This window comes from Sorex araneus, chromosome 10, assembly GCF_027595985.1.
Source record: "Sorex araneus isolate mSorAra2 chromosome 10, mSorAra2.pri, whole genome shotgun sequence".
Lineage (NCBI taxonomy): Eukaryota > Metazoa > Chordata > Mammalia > Eulipotyphla > Soricidae > Sorex > Sorex araneus.
The window spans coordinates 37294799-37318448 of record NC_073311.1 but is presented as its reverse complement, the minus strand read 5'-3'; the positions used below and the strand labels follow the sequence as shown (position 1 = coordinate 37318448).

The window sequence follows — 23650 nt, the reverse complement described above, 5'->3', positions numbered from 1 at the left end:
AGTCAAGTTTACTCAGACTTAATTGGATCCTTAAATTTCATTCCTATTTTGTCTTTATCACAGCAAAACGTAGAAGGTTTTCTTCAAAACCAGTTGTACTCACAGAAGCACAAAAACAGCTTATGATATGCCACCTACCTCAGGTTCTCAGACTACATCTCAAACGGTTCAGGTTAGTAGTGGAACCTTACAATTGCCTACAAACTAAACATCTAACTTGATCATTACCCGTGCTTCAAAACCAGCCCATGATTAGTTAAATTTTAATGTGGTATAGTTGGCTGGCAAATGACTTACATTCACTACTGTTACTGTCTCAAACCTTGACCAACAAATACCATATTAAGCAAACAAATCGGATGAGCTTTCCTGTAGAGTGCTTTGCTGATCAACAGCTTTTGGTCTGTTAAGTAGTTTTGAGAGTTTAATTCTGCATATAGTTTTTAGTTCAAGTTTTTAATCAAAGTGTATTATAAGTCTAATTTTTAAAATCTTAATTAAATCTTAGAGCATAGATCCTCAAAATCTATTTGGCTTAAAACTCCCTTTTCAGGGGAAAATAAAAGACTCCTAGCCTCCACAACCTCACCCCTAGAAATCCACCTGCCTTAAGGGAACAGAAAATGCTATCAATCATACCTGAAAACTACTACAACCCCCATGTTCAGCCCCAATAGTTCCAGCACCAGTGGTTGGAGCAGGGTTGTATTACCCACTCTGGGAAACTGGCTTAGAGTATTTTGCCCAGTAGCTGAGCTCACCACCACAGGTACTGCAAGCCCAGTCCATGGACCAGCAGTTTTAACCAAGGTGGTTGAGCAGTGAAAAATCACAGCATTCTTAAATTTTTGGTTTTGGTGGGGGGAAGACAGGGGCCACACCCAGCAGTACATAGGGGCTATTCCTGGTTCTGTGCTCAGGGATCACTCCTCAGGGACCATATATAGTGCTAGGGATGAAACAGTAGCTGGCTGCACACAAGGACAAGTGCCATAACTTCTGTTCTCTCAGGCCCTGAATTGTGAATTATTCTGGAGTAAGAGGTGCCCTATTTAGTTTTTCAGGGGGTTGTTTTTGCTTTTGGCGGGGGGGGGTCATTCCTGGTAGTGCTCAGGGGTTCTCTCCTTGCTTAGTGAGGGTTGAGGGGTGTTTGGTGCCAGGGATCAGATCTTGGCCTCAAAAGCATATGCTCAATCTGTTGAACTATTGCTTTGGCCCCCAAATTTTCAAGGTTTTTAAAATTTTTAATTGTCAGTACTTTAAATGTTTAACATATAACAGCTATATGACCCTTGCCTCACTGTTCTAGTTTTTCTCTATACCTTGCCATAAAAGGTCCAGATTATGTCTCTCAAAGAGCAAATTCTAAGGGCTAGAATCAGTACAGCACTTTTCTTGCACACGTGGCCAACTCAAGTAGGATCCCTGACACCACGTCACCCATGCCCCACCAGGCGTGATCCCTGAACACAGAGCCAGGAGTATGGCCTGAGTACTGCTGGTTGTGGCCCAAAATACAAACAGAAAGAAAAACAGATTCTGACCTATTCTTCATACTGCTGCAGGGCAACAAAGAAATTTAGAAAAAACATTTGTTGCCTTGAATTTAGAAAGGGGAAAATGCCATACATAGGGCTCTACTTTTCTGGACGTTGATTTCATCTTAATTTATCTAACAGAAGGCAAATGCTTACTTTAAAATCCAAATGGGGAAGGACCTACTTAATAAACCTAAATTCCTCCCATTTATAGCCAGCTTCAGCTCTGAAAATTTTATATTTACGTATTTTCTTTTTCTAGCTTCTTAAACTATGGGTCATAGTTCCATGAGGTTACATAGCAGAATGGGGAGGCCACACACACACACATACACACACACAAAAAAAAAAACCTTGTAAAATAAATTTGATTTATGTGTTTGATGTTTATGTTTTATATCTCTGTATAGCCAGGATATATCTATCTATCTATGAGCAAAGGATCATGAGTGGAAAAAGCTTAAATAGCCCAGCTCTACTTGATACTTTGTATTCTTTATTGAGGTCTTCTGTTAATACTGAACCTAGTACAACTTTAATTTCCTTTCATTTTTGTTAATTTCCACAGGTGGTCAGGACGAAATAACCGAGAGAAGATTGGTGTTCATGTTGGCTTTGAAGAAATCTTAAATATGGAGCCCTACTGCTGTAGGGAATCACTGAAATCCCTCAGACCAGAGTGCTTTATCTATGACTTGTCTGCTGTAGTTATGCACCATGGGAAAGGATTTGGCTCGGGACACTACACTGCCTACTGCTATAATTCTGAAGGAGGTACAGATGGGGAAGTTCCTGTTGGGTTAAACTTGGAAGCTAAGGCTCAGAATGGATTTAGCCTGATTTTTCAATTGGCCATAGAATCATTTTAATTTTAGGCCAAGCCATCTGACCTCTTAACTTTCAAAAGAAGCCGGAGTATTATGCATAGAAAACGTTTGTGCAAAAAATGAGAAATGCTTTCTATGGGGTTGCAAAGCTTTGGCTCCTAAAGGACTGTATGGTTAAAGTCAGTGTTCTCACAGTCACATTTCAAGAGTAGATCCTGTTTTGCTGGTTTGCTATTAGAGAAATGATATCTAATGAGCGGGAAAGTCACAGATATTAAATGAAAACTTTAATATCCAAAGCTTTCATTACTGCTTCCATGGACCGTACATAGCAGAAATGACTGGATTTAGGTGTCACCTGTTTCTGATTTGACATTCTACAGAATAAATGAACCTTCCCAATAGTATGTTATCTCAGAGTAACATACTGTACAAGCTGTATCTCTTACTGGAAGGAAATGAGTTAGACAAATACTTTCCCTACAGAAAAATACACCTGCGGCTGGAGGAATGACACTGCAGGCTGAGCACATGCTTTGTATACAAAAAGCCAAGGTATAATTTCAGGCACAAGGTCCACTGAACAGCCCCCAGCAGTGCTCAGTTGTGCCCTCCAAAACAAAACAAAAAAATTGGCTCAGTGAAACTAACATACATATTTTTAATGTACAGTAGAAATGTTTAAATTAAAGGTATATTCTGTGTTTTCACTCTTAGGATTCTGGGTACACTGCAATGATTCCAAGCTAAGCATGTGCACTATGGACGAAGTATGCAAGGCCCAAGCTTATATCTTATTTTATACACAGCGAGTTACCGAGAATGGATATTCTAAACTCTTGCCTCCAGAACTGCTGGCTGGTAGCCAACCTTCCATTGAAGAAGCTGATACCTCTTCTAATGAAATCCTTAGCTGATCCAAAGACAGTGGGGCTTTCTTGTGATTTGTATATATACGTTTTAAAATGGCTGACTTAAAATTTTGAGCTGCATTGTTTTGTTTTGTAACTTCTGAATCAGTGCACACTATGTTTATCTATTTTGTATCTAACCACAAGAAAATTCTTTTAATAGCCTAAGCTAGCATAAATTCATGTATTATCAACAACAGGTCAACTAAACTTTTTTCAAATACTTTGGAGTTTTACAGTTTTAGCCTTTACCTCAGACTGTTTTACCTCTTTTATATTTTGATGTCATAATTGGCTTGGATCATGAGTTTGTGCAATCTTCTACTGAAGTACTTGGCTTCATTTTATACATTTATCTTTTGTAGCTATTTTCTATATAAATTCTCACTTATGGAAAATTAGACTGTCCCCATAAATAGTCTTACCAAAAAAAAAAAAAAGGCTTACTCCCCCCCCAGGACATCAGATAGATAAATTACTACATTCAAACTGAAATATTAAGTTCTGTCACCTCCATACTCCACACTCATTTGTGGAGACACTTAATTTTTTGTTATACAGGGCCCAGAAGTGACATTGCTTTGGCTAATGAAATTTTTAAAGTCTGTATTTAATGTAATCTTGCTATACAAATAAATATAGCAGCTTTATATTTAAATAACCAGTACTGTGGACATAAAAATTTTTTGGCAGCAAACTGGTTTGGTCCAGATAAAGCAGTGATATCACGAATTTTAATATAGCAAGTTCTATTCTCAGGCTATAAAAAGTTTAACTTACATACAAATCTAACACTAGCTCTTATAAAGCTTTTTAAAGAAATATAAAGTCTTTCAAGAGAATTGCATAGGCCAGAAATAACTGTTTAAAATTAGCAGCCAGGCAATATATTCAGCATTTTATTTTTCTAATAACCGAAGCCTGAATTTTTAACTCTTGCTTGGATTATGTGAATACTAGGTACCTCTTCAAGCTCTGGGCCCTGGCATCTAAATTAAAAATTATCTAAATGAATTATATTAAAAAGATATATAAAATACTTTGTTATTCCTTAATCTTAATCTCAAATAATCTTAACTTTTATACTCTTTAAAATTTTACTGCTGCTAATTTAATCTTACTCAAGGGGAGAAACCACTAACTTAGTGTAGTGTTTTAACTACTGTAAGAACATCAATCCCTTTTAAGTGGAGTTACTTGCATTTTGAAATTTTAACGAAAAATAGTAACTTTATGGACTGTTCTCAAATAATGATCTTTAAAAGTAATCTTGAAAGGGACCTCTTTTAGCAGATTTTTCTTAAACTTCAGAACAAGTCACCTGGGGCAGCTAATCATGAAGTGCAATGAGAATTTATTACTGACCAGAAATACCATTAATGCCAAAAATACAGCTTGAGTATTAAGTAGCTATGGCTTAATATCATTTATTAAATATACCTATGCAAGTTGTTACCTCAAACTGTTACACAATTATACCTCATTAAAGATTTAAATGGTCAAGACACTGAAGTCTGGCCTTTTTTAATTTCAAGGACATTTTTCTGAGGTGCTAAAATTTATATAAGCAGTTAACCTCATTTTAGTCAAAAAATTTTAAAAGTAGTTCTGGAAGCTTCTATTGTTTGTAATGATAAAATTGCTTGTTTCAGTACTTATTTTTGTTTCAATGTAAAAATATATGAGAAAGAAATAAAGTGACTTAGCCCTTGGCATTTTTATTCTTTGAAACTAAAACCCGTGAGGGGAGGCGGTGTGGGTGGAGATGGGGTTATAGGGACTTTCGGTTCTGTTGCCGTGAACCTAAAACTAAAAATGAATAGAAAAACTTACTGGACATCTTTTCTACATTCTGCTATGTTGGATCTTACAAAAAACAACATGTTTTAGTTATAAAATAATTTACTAAAGGCACTATTGTTAAACATCAAACTAAGAATTTGTTACCAATAAGGTACATCATTGTAAACATGACAAAATGATTTCAAAAGATACATGGCTAACAGGTAAACAATACAATTTTTTTCCCTTAAGTGACAGCTTTCCTATTTACAAGATCATGTTCCTTCAGGCCATTCCAGGGGCATACAATGTACCATTGTTTCCAAGTTACCTGGGTAAGGGAGCTTGAAGCTCAGAATAGGTTTGAGATCACTACTGCTGAAGAGGTCTTTACAAAGCTCCAAGATTCTTCACTCACAGGATCAATTCTCGAAATCAAGATCCTTATTTTTTACCGTCCACAAAAGCACATCAAAAAGGTTTGGATTCAAAACCCAGAAGATCAGGCTGGAGGCCCAAGCCCAGTAGCAGGCGTGAATAGGTGAGTTCTGCCACTAGCATATCATCACAGAAAATGGAGAAATTATTCAAAGGTAGCTAGTGAACATTAGCACCATAATAACATGGCTCATATAGCTAAAAACTAGATTGTCTATCCCACAAGATGACATTCATTTATAGCTCTAATGTTTAAAGAGCAGCTTTTTAATTTATAATAAATGATCTAAATATAGAAATCATAGGTTTTTCTTCCTAAGAGGAAACATTTAACAAAATACAACCTAAATAGCCTAGAGGCAGTAAGTCTTATTGTGCTAAAGCATATCATATACAAATTAAGGCTTGGTATACCTGGGTACATAACAATTTTCAACTTGCTGGTATATTACCAACAAATCATTTTACATGTATGACTTCAAGCAATTGGTTCAATAATTGGTAGTGGGGTTCAGAGAAGTAAATAAGAATTTTACATTTAACTTTAAGTACTTAGCTACCATAATGGTGTTATGTAATTTCACTTCGTGAAAATAGCTCCCATATATAATGAATTTACACAAGGGGAGAGATGGAGTATTAGAGGATTTGACTCAACTATCAAACAAACCAAAAATTCCACTTAACTTTGCTAACTAGAACAAGATCCAAACATGGTAGTTTTTCCTGTTTTTCTTGTGGAATTTTTTCTTCTTTTTTTTTTTGTGATTTTAAATGTCCTTTTGGATTACTGAATCAGCTGAATAAATTTTCCTATAAATAATACTGCTGGATAAAGGATCTGATGTTAAAATTTGACTAAGGTTTAGTAAAAGATTCCAAGTTCATACAATTCTCTCATGTTTTGGTTTACAATATCAATGCCAGGGAAAAATATGGAAGACAAGGACTATTAAGTTTCTAATAAGAAAAAACAAAATAGTCCCCAAAGCAATAAAATTAATTCTCCTCTTCTCCTCCAACTTTATGCATGTATAGATCTTGTTTTAGCCACTTGTAAGTTTCAACTTTAGAATTCTACAATCCAAATAAAGCACTTCCCAATATTTTTCTGTGCAGAATTATAACCACAGACATTGAAATGTAGCTCTCAGATCTGAAAATGTCTTTATTTTTTAGAAAATGAATTCCAGGAAGGTTTAAAAAGCAATACCAGAGGGTATAGGTGCAGAATCGGATGTAGTCATTTGAAGCATTCAATTAAGAATATGGCAATATAAATAACTGAAAAGCATCTCTTAGGTGTTCAAAACAAAATGTGTCAGTCATTCCTAACTAATTTGAGCTTAATAGCATTTCCTAGGAGTGGGGAGAGGGGAAGATGAACAGTTAAATTTCAAAGTCCTGAAAGCTTTTTCCTTGGTTAATTACATTAGATGGTTTGCCTTTGATCAAATTCCTTCCTTTTTAAACATGGATAAAAGTATTATATCCACTGTTAACAGACAACATGTTGCAAATTAATTCTGGTATAATCCCAACAAAGCTTAGAAAATAAAAGATGTTTTGGTGGCTTTGGACTAAGTTTTAATAGTCATCTCCTCTGCTGACAACTTCTTTACATGTTGGACGTAAGAGTATGGTATGTTCAAACTGCGCTGTATACGATCCTTTAATGTCACATAACGGTGGATAAGGATCTACTATGCCCAAGTCACACAGATTCTTCAGAGCCATCAAGTATTTACTTTCTCCCAAGCGATCCAGCCATCTGCGGCAGAAGGCAAGGGTTCCAAAGTTTTCATTGATGACATTTAATAAGTGTTTTGTTCTTGGAAGCCTAGGAGAAAAATCCAAAATTAATCAGCAGGCCTACTGGTTACCAACTCATTTTCCCCACTAATTAAAAAATAAAACCACTTACATGTATGACTTCAAGCAATCAGTTTGATAATTGGTAGTATGAAATCAAAATATATAAATATAAAAATAACATCCCTCTTGGTGCCAGAGAGATAGTAGCACGGTTAAGGCCTTCTGTGTAGCTTAGCCTGGTTTGATCCCAGCACTACATTTTGGTGTTCCCCAAACCTTCCTTCCCCAAAAAATGAAATACAAAATCTTTTTCCAAAAACCATAATCTATAACAACCCATTCCTACTTGCACGTAACAGCTGGTTAGCTAAAGGCTATCTTATGTTTAGAAACCAGTGTATATGGCTGAAAGTTCCAGTATAGACTTGTCAACAGTATATATGGAAATTTCTCAAGTGTGAGCTGCCTGAACACCTGACAGTGCTCAGGGGACCATATGGGTGCCAGGGATTGAACCTGCGTTGACCACGTGCAATGCAAACACTCTCTACCCACTGTACTATTGCTCCGGCCCACCGCCTGAACATATTAATATCCACGTGTGCATCGTAAATCCAGCCTTTAACATTTTTTTCCAAAAGAGTTTAACATTGGGAGTATAGAAAAAAATCCTAAAAATACCAGAATAGTATTATCTGAAATTATTGTAATTGTTGGAAACTGGATCTGAAGAAAATATTTGCCTACAGTATTTTCATCTGTTAAAATTCTTTTTTTTTTTTTTTTTTTTGCTTTTTGGGTCACATCCGATGATGCACAGGGGTTATTCCTGGCTCTGCACTCAGGAATCACCCCTGGCGGTGCTCAGGGGACCACATGGGATGCTGGGAATCGAACCCGGGTCAGCAGCGTGCAAGGCAAAAACCTCACCCGCTGTGCTATCACTCCAGCCCCTCATCTGTTAAAATTCTTTACCCAGGCAATTTCTTCAGTATTCTAGAAATCACAGAACTTATTGTTAGACTATAGAACATTCATGAATGTACTACTATAGAGGCTTGTCATATTTTTAAATGCTATTAACCAAGATGAGAATCTGCTTAGTCATATAAAATTAAGTCTCTCACCTTATTGGCACATGTCCAACATCAAAATTTTTCATGTAATGTGAACATTCCATATCATCATGAACAACACCTTTTCCTGTGCTACCGAAAGTTTCAATAGCATATACTTCTCCTTCCTAAAGTATAAGGGAGAGAAGGGAAATTCAAAACTAAACAAAAATAACTCAACTGCAGGCTGAAACATCCCCCCAATTCCTTTACGAAACAACAAAATCATCTTTGGAGGCTTCATTCACCTTCCTCTGCTTCCTCTCCTTAGCACTTTCTGATCCTTCTGCATCCAATTAGAATGTAGCTTTAACATGGACAGAGAATTTTGTTCACTACTACATCTTCATTGCCAACTGATGCTGGAAACTAGAAGATCAATAAATATTCACTGTGTTCAACAATTCTGTGACATATCCACTTGCACTAGCTGGTGGAGCCCTGATTTAACTAACAGAATCTGCACACCCACACAGTCCATTCCTGTTGCGGTGAGTGTGTATGGCAAGTTAATTCTGTTCAACATACCTTACCTATAAATTATCACTAATCTTATGGGGGGGGTGGGGGAGAACCTGTTTTTCACAAAAAAACAAAGTTAATAATATACATACCTCCATCCTTGTTGCCTCTCCTCCTTTCACAATGGGTACTGTTTTCCCAGCATGAATTCTATATGGCCCAATTGAATGTCCATTTAGATTACGAATTGGTTTCACTAGCACATAATAAAAAAGAGGGGGAAAATATATCTAGAAACACAAATATCTCTTGGCATTTCAGTTCAGAATTCAAGCATTCTGAAATAATTATCTGTATGGTGACGAACTAAAGGTAATGTAAAACAAGAATCTATGTTGAAAGGATTACCAAACAGTAATGATACCCATTCAAACATTAAAGAAAAATTAAAAACCCCAGGCCTTGACATCAGTAACAAATTGTTATAGTCATAGATTGGTATAATCATAATTTATACGTTGGAGAATCAACAATCAAAACATATAGGTATGACTTTAACATCTGTAAAAATCCCCTACAATTCCATGTATATATTTCAAAATTAAGCATAATTTGATAAACACAAAAAAGCAAAAGCAAATACTTTATAGCCAAGACAATGGTGTAGTAGAGAAAGCTGCTGGGTTAAGGAGGAATATTAGAACTGAAGCGCTTTTGGAATGCAAGCAATATTCTACTTCTACTTCTGGGGGATGAAGTCTCAGAGCTTTTATTTGGGGTTGTAATTGTCATGTGGGTTTTAGCATGCCTGGCGGTGTCCAGGGCTTACTCCAGGTTCTGCACTCGGGTGACTCCTGGCAGTGCTCAGAGGGTGACATATGTAGTGCTGGGCATCAAACCAGGTCAGCCACGTACAAAGTCAGTGCCTTGCTTCCTGTATTATCTCTGATTTTACAATTCGGCCTTGGAAATAGATTTCTGTGTGAATTTTCAGTGTTTATTTCACAACCTAAAAAGATTAGGGTTGGCAGAGCAATGGCACAGCAGGCAGCACACCTGCCTTGCACAGGGCGGCTACCCTGGGTTTCAGCCTGCCAGAAACGATCTCTGAGCACAGATTAAGCCTCTGAGGAATAAGTCCTGATCACTGCTGGTATCAAAAAAAAAGGAAAGATTAGGGCCAGACAGAGAATACAAGTGAACAGAAAGGCTGCCTTGCACATGGCTACAGGATTTGACTACCTGACACCACACATTAATTCCTGAGCACTGACAGGAGTAAGCCCTGAGCACTGCTGAGTGTGGCCCTGAAACAACAACAACAACAACAACAACAAAAAAGTCAAAGTAAACAGTTTCACTACTTAAATAGTCAATGAATGAGTCTGGGCCACTAGGGTATGAATGAATTTGTTCCTTTTCTCTGAGGACAATTTTTTAAAAAAATTCTAAGAATGAAAATATGATATAAACTTAGGGAGTGATACAGAAAAAAAAAAACCATAAGTCTTTTTTTTTTTTGCTTTTCGGGTCACACCCGGCGATGCTCAGGGGTTACTCCTGGCTCTGCACTCAGGAATCACCCCTGGCGGTGCTCAGGGGACCATATGGGATGCTGGGAATCGAACCCTGGTCGGCCAAGTGCAAGGCAAACGCCCTACCCGCTGTGCTATCACTCCAGCCCCCCCCCAAAAAAAACCCATAAGTCTTACAAAAAGTTTTATGTAATCTAAATTTACATTAAAATGTAAGCATTACTCTATTTCTTAGAGAAATGATAAGCTGACCCCACAGGACAATCAAAGACATTAGGAGACCTGGTGGGGCTGGTCCAAAAACAGCTTAGAACACTGCCTTTGAGGCAAGAGGCCATGAGATCTATCCCTCATACCTCCCCACCCTATGGCACTGCCATTTGATACTGCTCACACCACAATTAAGTGTATAAGATCCCTAACCATTAACAGCAACAACAAACATCAAATGAAAGAGTTGCTCCCTTCACCAACCTAACATAACCAAGTTAAAGACAGAGCATAGAGTATTTTTTGTATTTTTATCCTAACAGTGGTCGGCTAATTGAGTTAACTGATGAAAGAACATCAAAACCACTCCCTTGAGAGGCCGGGGATAGAGCTGTGTGGTAAAGCATTTCCTTTGCATGCAGAGGCCTGGGGTTCTAGTCTAGAAAGGTGGAGTGGGTGGGGAAGGGACATGAAATAGTTTGGGGAAGCTATTTCTATAGCTGATCTATACCCTTTCTGTTTAAACTAGTAAAAACTAATCTATCGAAAACCTTGATTAATAAATGACATCAAAAATTGACTAATCAATCATCAGGGAGATGCAAATCAAACAAGATATCTCACACCAGAGACTGGCTGGCACATATCAAAAAGACCAAGAACAACCAGTGCTGATGTGGGAAGAAAGGGACTCTCATTTTTGGTGGGGATTGTCTACTGATCCAGCCTTTTTGTAAAACAATACGGACATTCCTCAAAAAACTAAAAATTGAGCTTCCATAGGACCCAGCAATACCATTCCTGGGAATGTACCCTAGGGGTCTAAATCGTATGTTCATTGCAACATTATTCACAACTACCAGAATCTAGAAAACAACTCAAGAATGCAAGAACAGATAACTGGATAAAGAAACTATGATACATTTACACAATGGAATACTACTCAGCTATTAGGAAAAGTGAAGTCATGAAATTTGCTTAATTATGGATGGACATGGAGAGTATCATGCTGAGTGAAATGAGTCAGAGGGAGATGGTCAAGAGTGATTGCACTCATTCATAGAATATTAAACAATATGAGGATAACACCTAACGACAACAGAAACAAGGATTAGGACTTGTTCATGGTAGGAAGCTTGCCACAAGTGGGGGGTGAGGAAGGGGTGCTGAAAGAAAGTGAAGTGATATACATGATAACCTTTTGTTAACTACTGCAAACTACAGTGCCTATAAAGAGGGATGGGGGAAGTGAAGGGAAGGGTGTTGGAACATTATTTGATGAAAACACAATCATCAGCAACTCTAACTATGTATCTCCAGGTGATTTAATACAAAAAATAAAACATTTTAAAAAAGGGTGTGTGTGTGTAAAGGAAAACCAGAGAGATTGTACAAATGTTAAGGCAATTGCCTAACATGCAGCTGGGCCATGACACTGGTTCAAATCCCAGCACTACGTATGATCCAAGGAGCACCAACCACCATGTGTGATCTCTAAGCACTGCTGGCAGCAGCCCCCAGGCAAAAAAAAAAAAAAAGGAATGCAAAAAGAGTAAAACCTAAAATGTTGCACTGACTTACTGCACAAGGTAGGAAGGCAGGGATATTAAGGATTTCAATATTACAAGTTGGAATGATTATGAGGAACAACACATTCTGTCAAACGGTCACCTAATATATCTCTAAAGACAACACGTCAATCAAATTTACAGAATTAGGAAAAAATAGAAATGAAAGGTAATTTGACAATCAGTATTTCTTATGGCATCAAACCTTTACATTTCTTACAAAACAACAAAATACAACCCACTAGGGGTCAGTGATAGTACAGTGGGTAAGGCGCTTGCCTTGCACATGGCCAACCCAGGCATCCCATATGGTCCCCTGAGCACTGCCAGGAATAATTCCTGAGTACAGAGACAGGAATAACTCGAGCATCACTGGGTGTGACCCAAAAAGCCAAAAAAAAAAAAAAGAATAAAGGAAAAATCACTGATCTCACCAACAGAGAAATGCTAGTTCATTTTTTTTTCTATTTGGGTCACACCCGGCGATGCACAGGGGTTACTCATGGCTCTGCAGTCAGGAATCACTCCTGGCAGTGCTCAGGAGACCATATGGGATGCTGGGAATCGAACCCAGGTCAGCTGCATGCAAACCCTACACGCTGTGCTATCGCTCCAGCCTCAAGAAATGCTAGTTCTTAAAGGTAACAAGAGTTAAGTTCACAATTAGATGTGCCTGATACAAGTTATCTTCATTTATATAGTTTAAACAGAAAGGGTATAGACCTTCTATATAAGTGCAAGGTTTATTTTTATTTTTCTATAGATGTTCATAGCATTCCTTTCTGTCAGGTCTTGGAGAAAGAATTACTTCTGCACTCAGTAGAAACACCATAGTCTGTATGTGTCACGGGGGACTGTAATCAACGCTGAATGATAAGAATTCACTAAAGGGGCAAAAAAAAAAAATTCAGTGTAAACTCAAAGAACCATAAGGAGAGAAGAATCAGTTAAAAGAAATACAGGATATCTCATAAAGAAAGTTACTTGAGCAGGTACTACAGGAAACAGTAAGAGGAGGAAGGAGATGTTGCTGGGTGATCAGACAGACACGGGAGTTGGAGGATGGCCATAGTGGGGGAGAGTGCCATGAACTACAGGTGACTCTAGGACTGTGCACTGAAGGCAGTGTCAAGGAAAAACCAGAATGCAAAGGAAACAAAGATGAAAGAAGGGAAACACAGGAATTACCTGGTATCTAAAACCAAATAAAATTAAAGGCTCATCAATGGAAAGGATCTCTAATTTCTCTCTGAGCTTCTTTCTGATAGTGAAAAAACAAAAACCCCTAGTCACACTTTGGACACCAAGAAATACATTCCCAGGCAAGGTATATTTACATCAGCAACCAGGGTAGCCTGGCAGGAGTTCCCAGGTAGTGCCCAAAGAATTCCTACTATGAGCAGGTAATTTCCTTCCTTTCCTCCTCTATAACCCTCAAGAAATAAAGATGAGGTGTTAACCTAGAGCAAGCACATTATTCTATAAAATAAATTCTGCAGGTCACACACATACAAATTAAAACTACTTTCTCTTCTTTTTTGATGATGGGTTCAAATCAAGGGATTCGGAAATGCAAAGAATGCACTTTTAAATCACAAAGTCACATCTCTGCCCCTAGATACATTTTTAAAGTATATACCTTGATAGGTCTTCCCATCAATCTCAACTTCATATGATTCCATTACTTCCTGGATAGCCTCACCAACATCACACAGACGAACATCAATTCCAGCACACTAAAAACAGAAACAGGTATATTTTGCTATTTAAACCGCAGAATTTTATAACAACTTAGTTTTCCTAATTGTCATCCTATTGTTCGTCGATTTACTTGAGTGGGCACCGATAACGTCTCTATCACACTCAGTTCTGAGATTTTAGCAGCCTCTCCTTACTTGTCTTTCCCAATGACTGGAGGCTCTTTTCAGGGTCAGGGGAATGAGACCTATCGTTACTGTTTGAATATGCCACGGGTAGCTTACCAGATGTTAATTTCTTAACATTTAAAAATAATCAAGGGCCAGAAAGACAGCATAGGGGTAAGATTCTTGTCCTCAGCATAGCCTCTGTCCCTTGTTGGATCCCCAGCATGGCAAATGGTCGCCGAACAGAGTTCAGAATGTGCCCAAACCAGCCCCTTTCTCTCACACAATAAAAATTAGAAAAACTGCGTGATACATTTTAACTCTAGTATTCTACTACCAAGACTCAAGCTTAGTACATGTCTTCTATAACCCAAAGGCCATAATCAGACTATGAAGTATCCAACGAATGGTATTTAGAATGCACATACCTTTATTCCAGTGTTAGTGGCATCTTTTACAGCCTTTAATAATGTATCATATTTGGGATTAAAAGTGACAGTAAAAGCACAGTCAATAATCCTACCTGAAAGAGAAAATTCTCTTTTAAGTCATTTACTTTTTAGCATTTTTAACATTCTGTAACCTTCTGTAACATTCTGTAAACTTGCTAGTTAACAGAAGTAAAATACTGACTCAAAAAAGTTACATAAATATTTTGGAATGAAAGATCAATTCTAAAATGAATATATATATATTATACACACACATATATCTTGCTTTTGAACAGTACTCATTCAGGCAGTTAGACAAAATATAAAAAAAAAGATAAAAGTGAGAAAAGTTTCAGCAACTACGCAGTAGCAGTAGAGGGTAAAGAAAATTTGCAAGATTTAACATGCTACTAGACATCAGTCCCAGCTTCTCCAATTTAGTTTTACAGGTTTTAAGTTTTGCTTTCTCATATTTAAGCATACTTACAAGAGAGCAATATACTTACCTAACAAGATTTTGGGGAGATTTTAGGAAATCTACCAAATATATATGTGTGTGTGTGTGTGTATAAAAATCTAAAAATATGAAGATCATAATTTGATAAACTGTCAAAATGAATGATCTAAAGAGATATATTTTTTATGCCTTCATATAAAAGGTAATAATCTTCAATTGTACCCAGTGGTTAGCGTTGTCTTCTATATAAGGCTAAACTAATCTCAACATCTGCCTCAACACAGCTCTACTGAAAGATGAGGCATCAATAAAATTTGGGAGTTCACTATTTATAGCTTCATCTAATAGATATGACTAGAATCTGGAGGGTGGATGAGAATTGTTTCCAAGAACTCACCACTAATATGCGTTCCAAAGTCTATCTTACAGATGTCATCATATTGTAATACTGTTGTGTCACCGGCATTCGGAGTGTAATGGGCAGCACAGTTATTGAGAGAACACCCTGTAGGAAATGCCAGGCCTGCATTTAATCCATTTTCTTTTATTAGCTTTCTCGAACAGTCTTCCAACTTTTCACTGAGAAAAAAAAAGGGGGGTTACTTTCTTACCCTTATATACACAGAGTTTATCTAATACAGAAATTCTACTGCAACTCTGGAAATGACATGGGAGCTTTCTGGATATATATAAAACAGTTCATTGATATTATAAAACGAGTAGCTCAAGCATCTAATTCCATTAGAAATCTAGAGAAACAAAACTGCCATTTTTAACCTACTTTATTAGAGGTAAGAACTTTTTTTTTTTCCCAAATTTATTGTTTTTGGTCCACTCTCAGTGATGCTCAGGGGTTATTCTTGGCTTTGCACTCAGGAATTATTTCTGGTGATGCTTGGGAAATATGGTACGCTAGGGATCAAACCGGGTCTGGCCTGCATGCAAGCACCTTATCTGTTGTACAATCTCTCCAGCCAGGGAGGTTAAGATTTTTAAACTAACATTTTATTTGCTCAATGTTGGCAGTTTTGAAAGCTGCAATCAGACAACTAAATTACTAATTATTTCTGAGAAGCAAAACTGGAGAAATAACTATTGTTATTGGTTTCTTCAATACATCATAAATGTTTTGTGTCCAAGAATTTTAATTTAATATAAACTGTTAGATGACAGAACAGGTGTCCAGACAGAAGGTTAAGAATCAGTACCACGTATGTTTGCACAGATTAATACTGTACATTACAATACAAGGGTGCAAATATTTGTCTCTTAAGATTGACATATTACCTAGACATAAGAATTCAAAATGTTTTTTTCTATGCCATTCACTTAAAGTATTAAAAAACTACTAAAGAAGGTTGAACATTAAGTATTTTTGTTATAATAATTTCTATGGCTTAAACTCTATCTCATCACAAAACATAATCCTTTACCAGATCTCTATCATTGTCATTCCTGGTTTGATCCAGCTCATAACATATTTTCTAACTTGGCGATGTGCTTCTGCAGCTTCTCGAAAATCATTCCAAATCTCTTCACTAGCTTGATCTAGTGCTTTCTTTTCTTCACTTGTAGTTCTCCAAGCGGCTGTTCGCCTTTAAAGCAGGCACAGCATAATATTAGTCATTTTACAAACAGAATAAACATAAAAGATAAAAATATACTAACTTAAGAACTTTAGATAAAATTAAATATAAACAGATCACAAAGTATACACATACAGATACTAAGTATAAATAAAATCACATTATACATTTGATGAATTTATCAGTCATACACCTGCAATTAATTCAAGAAAGTAAAATCTTCAAGGTTTCTAAGGAAAAAAAAAATCCTCAAGAGAATTCATTACAGTCAGAGGAAATCTTTTGTCACACAAAATAACACTGAAAAAAAAAATCAGAGCATGAGCGCAAGAAATCAACTAGATCAAAGGGGGAAAAAATCATCTTTTCACTCAGAGAGTATACACTTTGAGACTTCAAATGAGCAAATAAAAATGAAGACTGGTTTCTTTTTTTTCCCTTTCCTTTTTTTTCGGGGGAGCGGGGAGAGGGCATTCCTGGATGTGCTCAGAAACAGCGGTAACAGATTTTTATATGCAGCACTGAAAATGAGATCTTTTGACTCCTTTAGTTACCAGATTTCAAAAACAATGAACTACTTCATAATGGAAATTTTTTTTTTTTTTGCTTTTTGGGTCACACCTGGCGATGCACTGGGGGTTACCCCTGGCGGTGCTCAGGGGACTCATAATGAAATCTTTTAAAAAATTGTTGTAACTTTCACAATCTTAGTTCAAATAATACTGAACATAGTAGTAACTCAGTGATAGCTGACGTACCAATTATATTTAAAATACAATCCTTTAGAAAAAAAAAAAAAACCCTTACTCAACTATGCGCTAAACCAGTATCTCAACTGGGGGCACTACAGCTTCATTTAGTCCCTAGGAGAAAAATTACATAAAAAGCGGGAGCATGGAATGAGATTATGAGGCTACCTGGTAGGACAGGAAAACCACAGTTGGAAAAAGATTGAGAAAAATGGTTCTAAGCTATATATCTCAAGTTAATGATCCAATATGCTTTCTGAGTTTTTCTGAGTCTAATGTCAAATTCACTATTAACATTCCCTAATGCAATTTCTACTTGGATGCAAATTTCCAGCATGTCTAATTTGCTAAAAAGACCCAGCTGAGCTATGTTAATTGAAAGGGGAGGAGGTAAGACTGAGGGGGAAGAGAGAAAAAAGAAAATTGTCTGCCATAGAGGCGGGCTGTGGAGGTGGGGGGGAGGAACAGGAGGGAAACAGGGGACGTTGGTGGCAGGAAATGTACACTAGTGAAGGGACAGGTGTTGATACACTGCATGACTGAAACTCAATCACAAGCAACTTTATTAAATGTGTATCTCATGGTGATTCAATTAAATCTTAAAAAGGGGCATATTTACTTTGTTTGGAAGTGTACTTTAACTCTTACCTACTTATATTACTAGACAACTGAAATAATATGTTACCATCAGTTAAAAATCAGTTTGTTTTTTTTTTTTTGGGTTGCACCTGGCGATGCACAGGGGTTACTCCTGGCTCTTCACTCAGGAATTACCCCTGGCGGTGCTCAGGGGACCATATGGGATGCTGGGATTAGAACCCGGGTCGGCCGCGTGCAAGGCAAACGCCCTACCCACTGTGCTATCGCTCCACCCCCCAAAAATCAGTTTTAAACTCCCTAAACAAGAACTGGAAAGAGTACAGAAGTTAAGGGGCTTGTTTTATATACAGCCAGAGTGCCAGTTCTATTCACAGCACTGAATATGCTTCCCCAAGCACTGCCAGGAGTGATTCCTGAGCAGAGCAAGAAGTAAGCCCTGAGTCTAGCTGGGTGTGGTCCCACAAAAGAGAAAAAAAATGGTGATGGGCCATCGAGGTAATACAGGTACTTGTCTTGCATGTAGCTGACCCTGGTTCAAATTTCCATCACCACATAAAGTCCACCTGAGCACTGGATATGGCCCCCAAATAAAATAACTAAGTAAATAAATTTTATAAGTTAAAAACTCCAAGGGCATCTTCTAACCAAAGTGTTCAATGGAACACCCCCAGACTAAACATTTCTGTGTTCTCAGAGAGAATAAAGCTCCTGCTTGACCTTTTGCTTATGGATCCACCATCCCAGGTGAGGCCCACCTTCTGCTGTCACAGGGCCTATTCCAGAACAGGAGGAAGAGGCCCTCCCTACCACCAGGTCCCCGCAGCCTGCACACCTGTGCCACATCACAGCACCTGAAGCGAGTAGCCACATATGTAGTTGAGATACAGCTTTTTTTTTTTTCTTTTTGGGTTACACCCGGCGATGCACAGGGGTCACTCCTGGCTCAAGCACTCAGGAATCACCCCTGGCGGTGCTCAGGGAACCATATGGGATGCTGGGATTCGAACCTGGGTCAGCCGCATGCAAGGCAAACACCCTACCTGCTGTGCTATATCACTCCAGCCCAACTGAGGTACAGCTTTACTCAACCAGCAAATCCTCAGTCTTTAGTTACACTATAATGAGGATGACCACTGGGTTCAAATTATAGCACAGGTAGTCAGCGAAACACAAGGAAGCATGCTAGTCAAAATGAGAAAACCACTACAGGCAGAAATCAAGAACAGGGTAAGTCACCTACTCAGGATGGAATCCCGGTGACCAAGCACTTCCACAAGCAAGGCCCCAGAATTTGGGTCTCAGGACTAACTCTCCATGCCGCATGGCGGCAGAGGTGCTGGGCTGTCCCTCCCAGCTCCCCGCCAGCTCATCGGCCTGGTTGTTGCACCCACAACGTGCCTCCAGGCACCATCGTAGCGCACCAACAGCCCTGGTCCAGAAACGCCCAGCTGAATCCCAAAATGGATTAGTGCCCTATAAAAATGTCTCTGGAACCCAACCATTTACAATCTAGGATTCCAGAAGTGTGCGGACACGGCATCCAAGATATTCAAAATGAGCAAAGGACAATAAATGATCTAGCATCTGCCCTTGAATGGTGGTGGGAAAATTCGAGCAAAACATAACACCCAAAAGTAGAGAGTATTTGGGAAACTGCCTGCCATGGACACAGCGTAAGGACTGGGATGGGGGTGAGGGGGTGGGAAGAGATATTCTGGAGACATGGTGGTAGCACGTGCGCACTGGTGGAGAGATGGGTGTTCAATCATTGCACGGCTGAATCTCGAACATGTAAGTTTTGTCACTGTATCTCACGGTGATTCAATTTAAAAAAAAAAAAAAGGAATGTGAAGTTCATGCCCAGTTCAATCATTCAATCAGCTTAATCAATGGCTGAATAAATATCAGTACCCTACATTTAAAAATAAAATAAAATAAAAAGAGAACATTGTAAGTGTATAAAAAGTCAAAAGAAGCTCTGAACAGCAGAATAGAAGCTGATCAAAAGATCAAGCAGCTCCAAAATGAGATAGAAGAAACCCCTAGGAAACAGTAGGTGAAAAGCAGTCTGAATGGAAATAGAACAGCATACCAGAAAACTATGGGATGAGTTCAAGAACAATATAAGAATCATCAAACTATGATTCCCTGAACAACGGGAAGGCAAATGTGACAAAGAAACAATAGTAAAGAAATCATCAATATGAACTTTCCAGAGCTGAGAATTATAGGCACTGGGAACCTAGAGGTCTGAAGGGTCCCAGTGAAAATAGACACAATTAGGAAAACTCCAAGACATATTATACTAAAAACAACACAATAAAAAAAATAAAGAGATAGAATACTGAATGCAGCAAGATCAAAAAAGGAACTTATGTACAAAGGAAAGCCCATTAGATGAACAGCAGATCTATTAAATGAGACTCTATGAGCCAGAAGAATATAGAATGATACAGTATAAAAACTCAACAAAATGAGCACCTCCTCAAGAATACTCTATCCAGCTTCATTATCAGTGAGATTTGAAAGAACTATGCAGAATTTCATAGACAGGCAATAGTTTAGAGAATTCACAGCCTTGAAACCAACCAAGTGAAACCAAATCTTGAAACCAAATCACGTGACACTGAATATGGCACTCACTTATGCTGCATTTGGTCGTCCTCTACTAGATTAAGAAAAGTTAAAAACATAGTAATAATCACTGACTGACTTTTATTAATTTTCTTATAATTTTATTTACCATTCATGTTTTATTGAATCAAGTAACACAAAATAACTTACTTCTTGGTAATAAGGCTGGGGGTGGGAGGGAACCTGGGGGTTCTGGTGGCGGGAAGGGGACACTGTGGTGGAATTGGTGTTGCAATGTTGGAAAATGCCTATTTCTTGATAGAGTTGTTACTTAGTTATAAACAACTTTGTAAATAACAGTGTCTCAATAAACATTCTGGGAGTAGTGGGGAGAAGAGCATGTTCCTAGAACTGAAAAATGGCTCAAAAAGTTAAGAGTCCCATGTTTGATTCCTGGCACTGCATGATCCAGTGCTCTCTCCAGCCAAGGATGGGAGCAGTGCCCTGAGCACTGTGCTAGGTGTTGCCCTCAGCAACACCAAACAAAACCCAAACCAAATCCAAAGTATAGTCTCCAGGCCACTCAATTGCTTTCAAAGGAAATATACTTACAACTGCTTATTCTGTATTGAGACAAACTACAACCTAATCTCTTCAACTCTAGTTGTAGCCCCAGTCTGTCTTCTCCCACTAATATGGAAAAAAAAAAAAAATCTCTCCAAGACCCTCAATGTTCTAAGTATAAATTACTATCAGGCAAAAGGGTGTAAGGCTAACAGAATGTTCTTAATCTTTAGGCAAAAACTAGCCACCAATTCTTTATCTCATATCAGTGATATGTGGCATATATAATACAATCACACCTGGCAGTAAAGGTAAAGAAGCAACTCCTACCTCAAAACCAAAAACTTTGTGAGATGTTAAAATATCAGCCAACATTACCTCTAAAGTAACTGAAACGTAACGATTACTAGGGCTTGAGAGTGGACCTGGTTAGTATTAATTACCTTCCCCCTCCCCAGTCCATCCTTCAGAATCTTCAAATCCAGCAGGCTAAGAGCGTGATTAAATTCTCAATACTATCTCATTACATTTTACGTATAAAACAGGAATGTCCAGACACTAAAACCAACATATCTCAAATAATTATCTTATACTTCTGATGGCTACATGGCTGGCTCTTAGGACAGTGTTTCTTTAAAGCATTATGTAATGTTTTGCATCACTGGTCCCTCAGAAACTGATTTAAGAAGTCCTTTTGCAAATTTTATAATCTAATTTAGCAGTATTCAATAAACTGCTAGGATCTATAGTTGAATTCCAGGCTCCAATTAAAAACACAGAATATTATAAAGGAGTGAATTTTCTAAATTTAACTCTTTGATGTTCAATTTAAAATAGAGAAATTATTAAGATCTGATTGATTTTAAACATTCCAACCTTGTAACAATTACCCTAAAAGGCAACTTATTCATTTGATTAACAGAGAAAGGGCAAAAATGCTCCATAATTTTATGCTGTCTATAAAACAAAGCCAGGACTATTTGAAAGCGTCTTTTTTTGGGTCACACCTGGCAATGCACGGGGTTATTCCTGGCTCTGCACTCAAGAATTAATCCTGGTGGTTTAATTCTTGGGGGACCATATGGGATGCTGGGAATCAAACCCAAGTCAGCCGAGTGCAAGGTAAACACCCTACCTGCTGTGCTATCTCTCAAGCCCCAGAAAGTCTTTTGGGTCACACCCGGCGATACTCAGGAAACACTCCTGGTGGTGCTCGGGTGACCATATGGGATGCCAGGGATCAAACCTGGTTGGCCATGTGCAAGGCAAATGCTCTCCCCTTTGAGCTATTGCTCCAGCCCCCGAAAACATTTTTTTAAGAAATATTTTATACAGCATGTAAATTCTAGGGATGCAAAATAAAAACTTAATTCACATCTAGAAAACATACAATAGTCATCACAAATTTTTTTCTAATGACTGACCTAAAAAAGTATATTTAAAAAAGTAAATATTCAATAAAATTATGCTAGACATGGAACAGAATACTATTAGTCATTAAAAAATGGTTAAAGTTCTAGATAGTACAGTGGGCAAAGTACTTACTATGTACACAGCCAACCCAGGTTCAATCCCTGGCACTGTATATGGTACCTTCAAGCCCTGTCAGGAGTGACTGAGCACAAATCCCAACTCTGTAACTCTAATGACACAGAAAATATACATTCAATTTTTTTTCCTTAAAAAAAAAAAATCTTCTCTGGAACATACATATTTTCTTTGAGATGGCAGGGGAAAGCAAACAGATGATGGAGTAGGAAGCTTTTTTCCTCCCTTCTGTTTTTTTTTTTTTTAATTTAAAGAAAAAACTGAATCACCGTGATGCACAGTTAAAAAAAAACTGTTCATGATCAGGTTTCAGTCAATGAGGAAGCTTTATTCTTTTGGCAGATCCTCTTAGTCATTATACTGTTACACTGTTAATTAAAAAAAAAAAAGTTTCTCTGTAAACTATTAAGAAAAATTCCAAGTGAGGAGATGAATGACATTTCAGCTCAAGTATTTCCAAATACATTGATTGCTGTCTATTCCTTAACTTTCCCATTTGCTGGTTTTCTGGATCAAAGCCAATTTCCATGAGTTTCAGAGGGAAAAGGTTTTTGGTAGGGTCAGATTTCTTCAAAGCCAAATCCTGGGACCCACAAGTTCTATAGGTGCTCTTGATGAAGCTGGACATCTTTTACCTCCAGGGTGCTGGACTTACATGCCAAGCAAGCTAGACGGTGCTATCACCACTCCTAATGAAGTTAGTCGCCTGCTGTACCATTTTCCTCCACATCATTTAACTGCTCAGTAGGCTCCACTTCTCTTACTGAGTCTTATACTTTTATCTTGGTCAATACCAATTGTTTTAGGGCTCAGTTTCCCTCCTTTTCTAGGAGTACCCATTATTTTTTACTACTGTAGTACAGTATTGTCCATGGAGCCCTGTGGAGGTTGCTGGCTAATCTGGTTTTATGGATAAAATTCTAGGAAGGTTAATTAGGGCTGCGTGGTCAAACTAGTTGATACTCAATATGTCGAGTTTTGGATTTCAGCTCATAAAGCATTATCAAGAACTTGTTTATTTTGGGCATTACATCCAGAGATGCTCAGGGGTTACTTTTTTCTCTGCGCTCTGGAA

General features: G+C 37.9%; 2 protein-coding genes across 2 annotated transcripts in view; one reads left to right on the top strand and one right to left on the bottom strand.

Annotated features, from left to right (window-relative positions):
• Nucleotides 1-7034, top strand: part of USP44 (ubiquitin specific peptidase 44) — a 29777-nt gene extending 22743 nt beyond the window's left edge. The window contains exons 5-7 of the mRNA XM_055118265.1: nt 64-172; nt 2107-2312; nt 3083-7034. Of these exons, the coding sequence (XP_054974240.1) occupies nt 64-172; nt 2107-2312; nt 3083-3282 (515 nt within the window). The 3' untranslated portion in view covers nt 3283-7034. The remainder of the gene's footprint in view (nt 1-63; nt 173-2106; nt 2313-3082) is intronic.
• The window catches only part of METAP2 (methionyl aminopeptidase 2), a 38164-nt gene continuing 21152 nt past the window's right edge, over nt 6639-23650 (bottom strand). Inside the window, exons 5-11 of the mRNA XM_004602749.2 lie at nt 16388-16549; nt 15352-15533; nt 14495-14589; nt 13841-13937; nt 9041-9144; nt 8439-8554; nt 6639-7336 (exon numbers count right to left, since the gene is read on the bottom strand). Coding sequence (XP_004602806.1) covers nt 7084-7336; nt 8439-8554; nt 9041-9144; nt 13841-13937; nt 14495-14589; nt 15352-15533; nt 16388-16549 — 1009 coding nt within the window. The 3' untranslated portion in view covers nt 6639-7083. The remainder of the gene's footprint in view (nt 7337-8438; nt 8555-9040; nt 9145-13840; nt 13938-14494; nt 14590-15351; nt 15534-16387; nt 16550-23650) is intronic.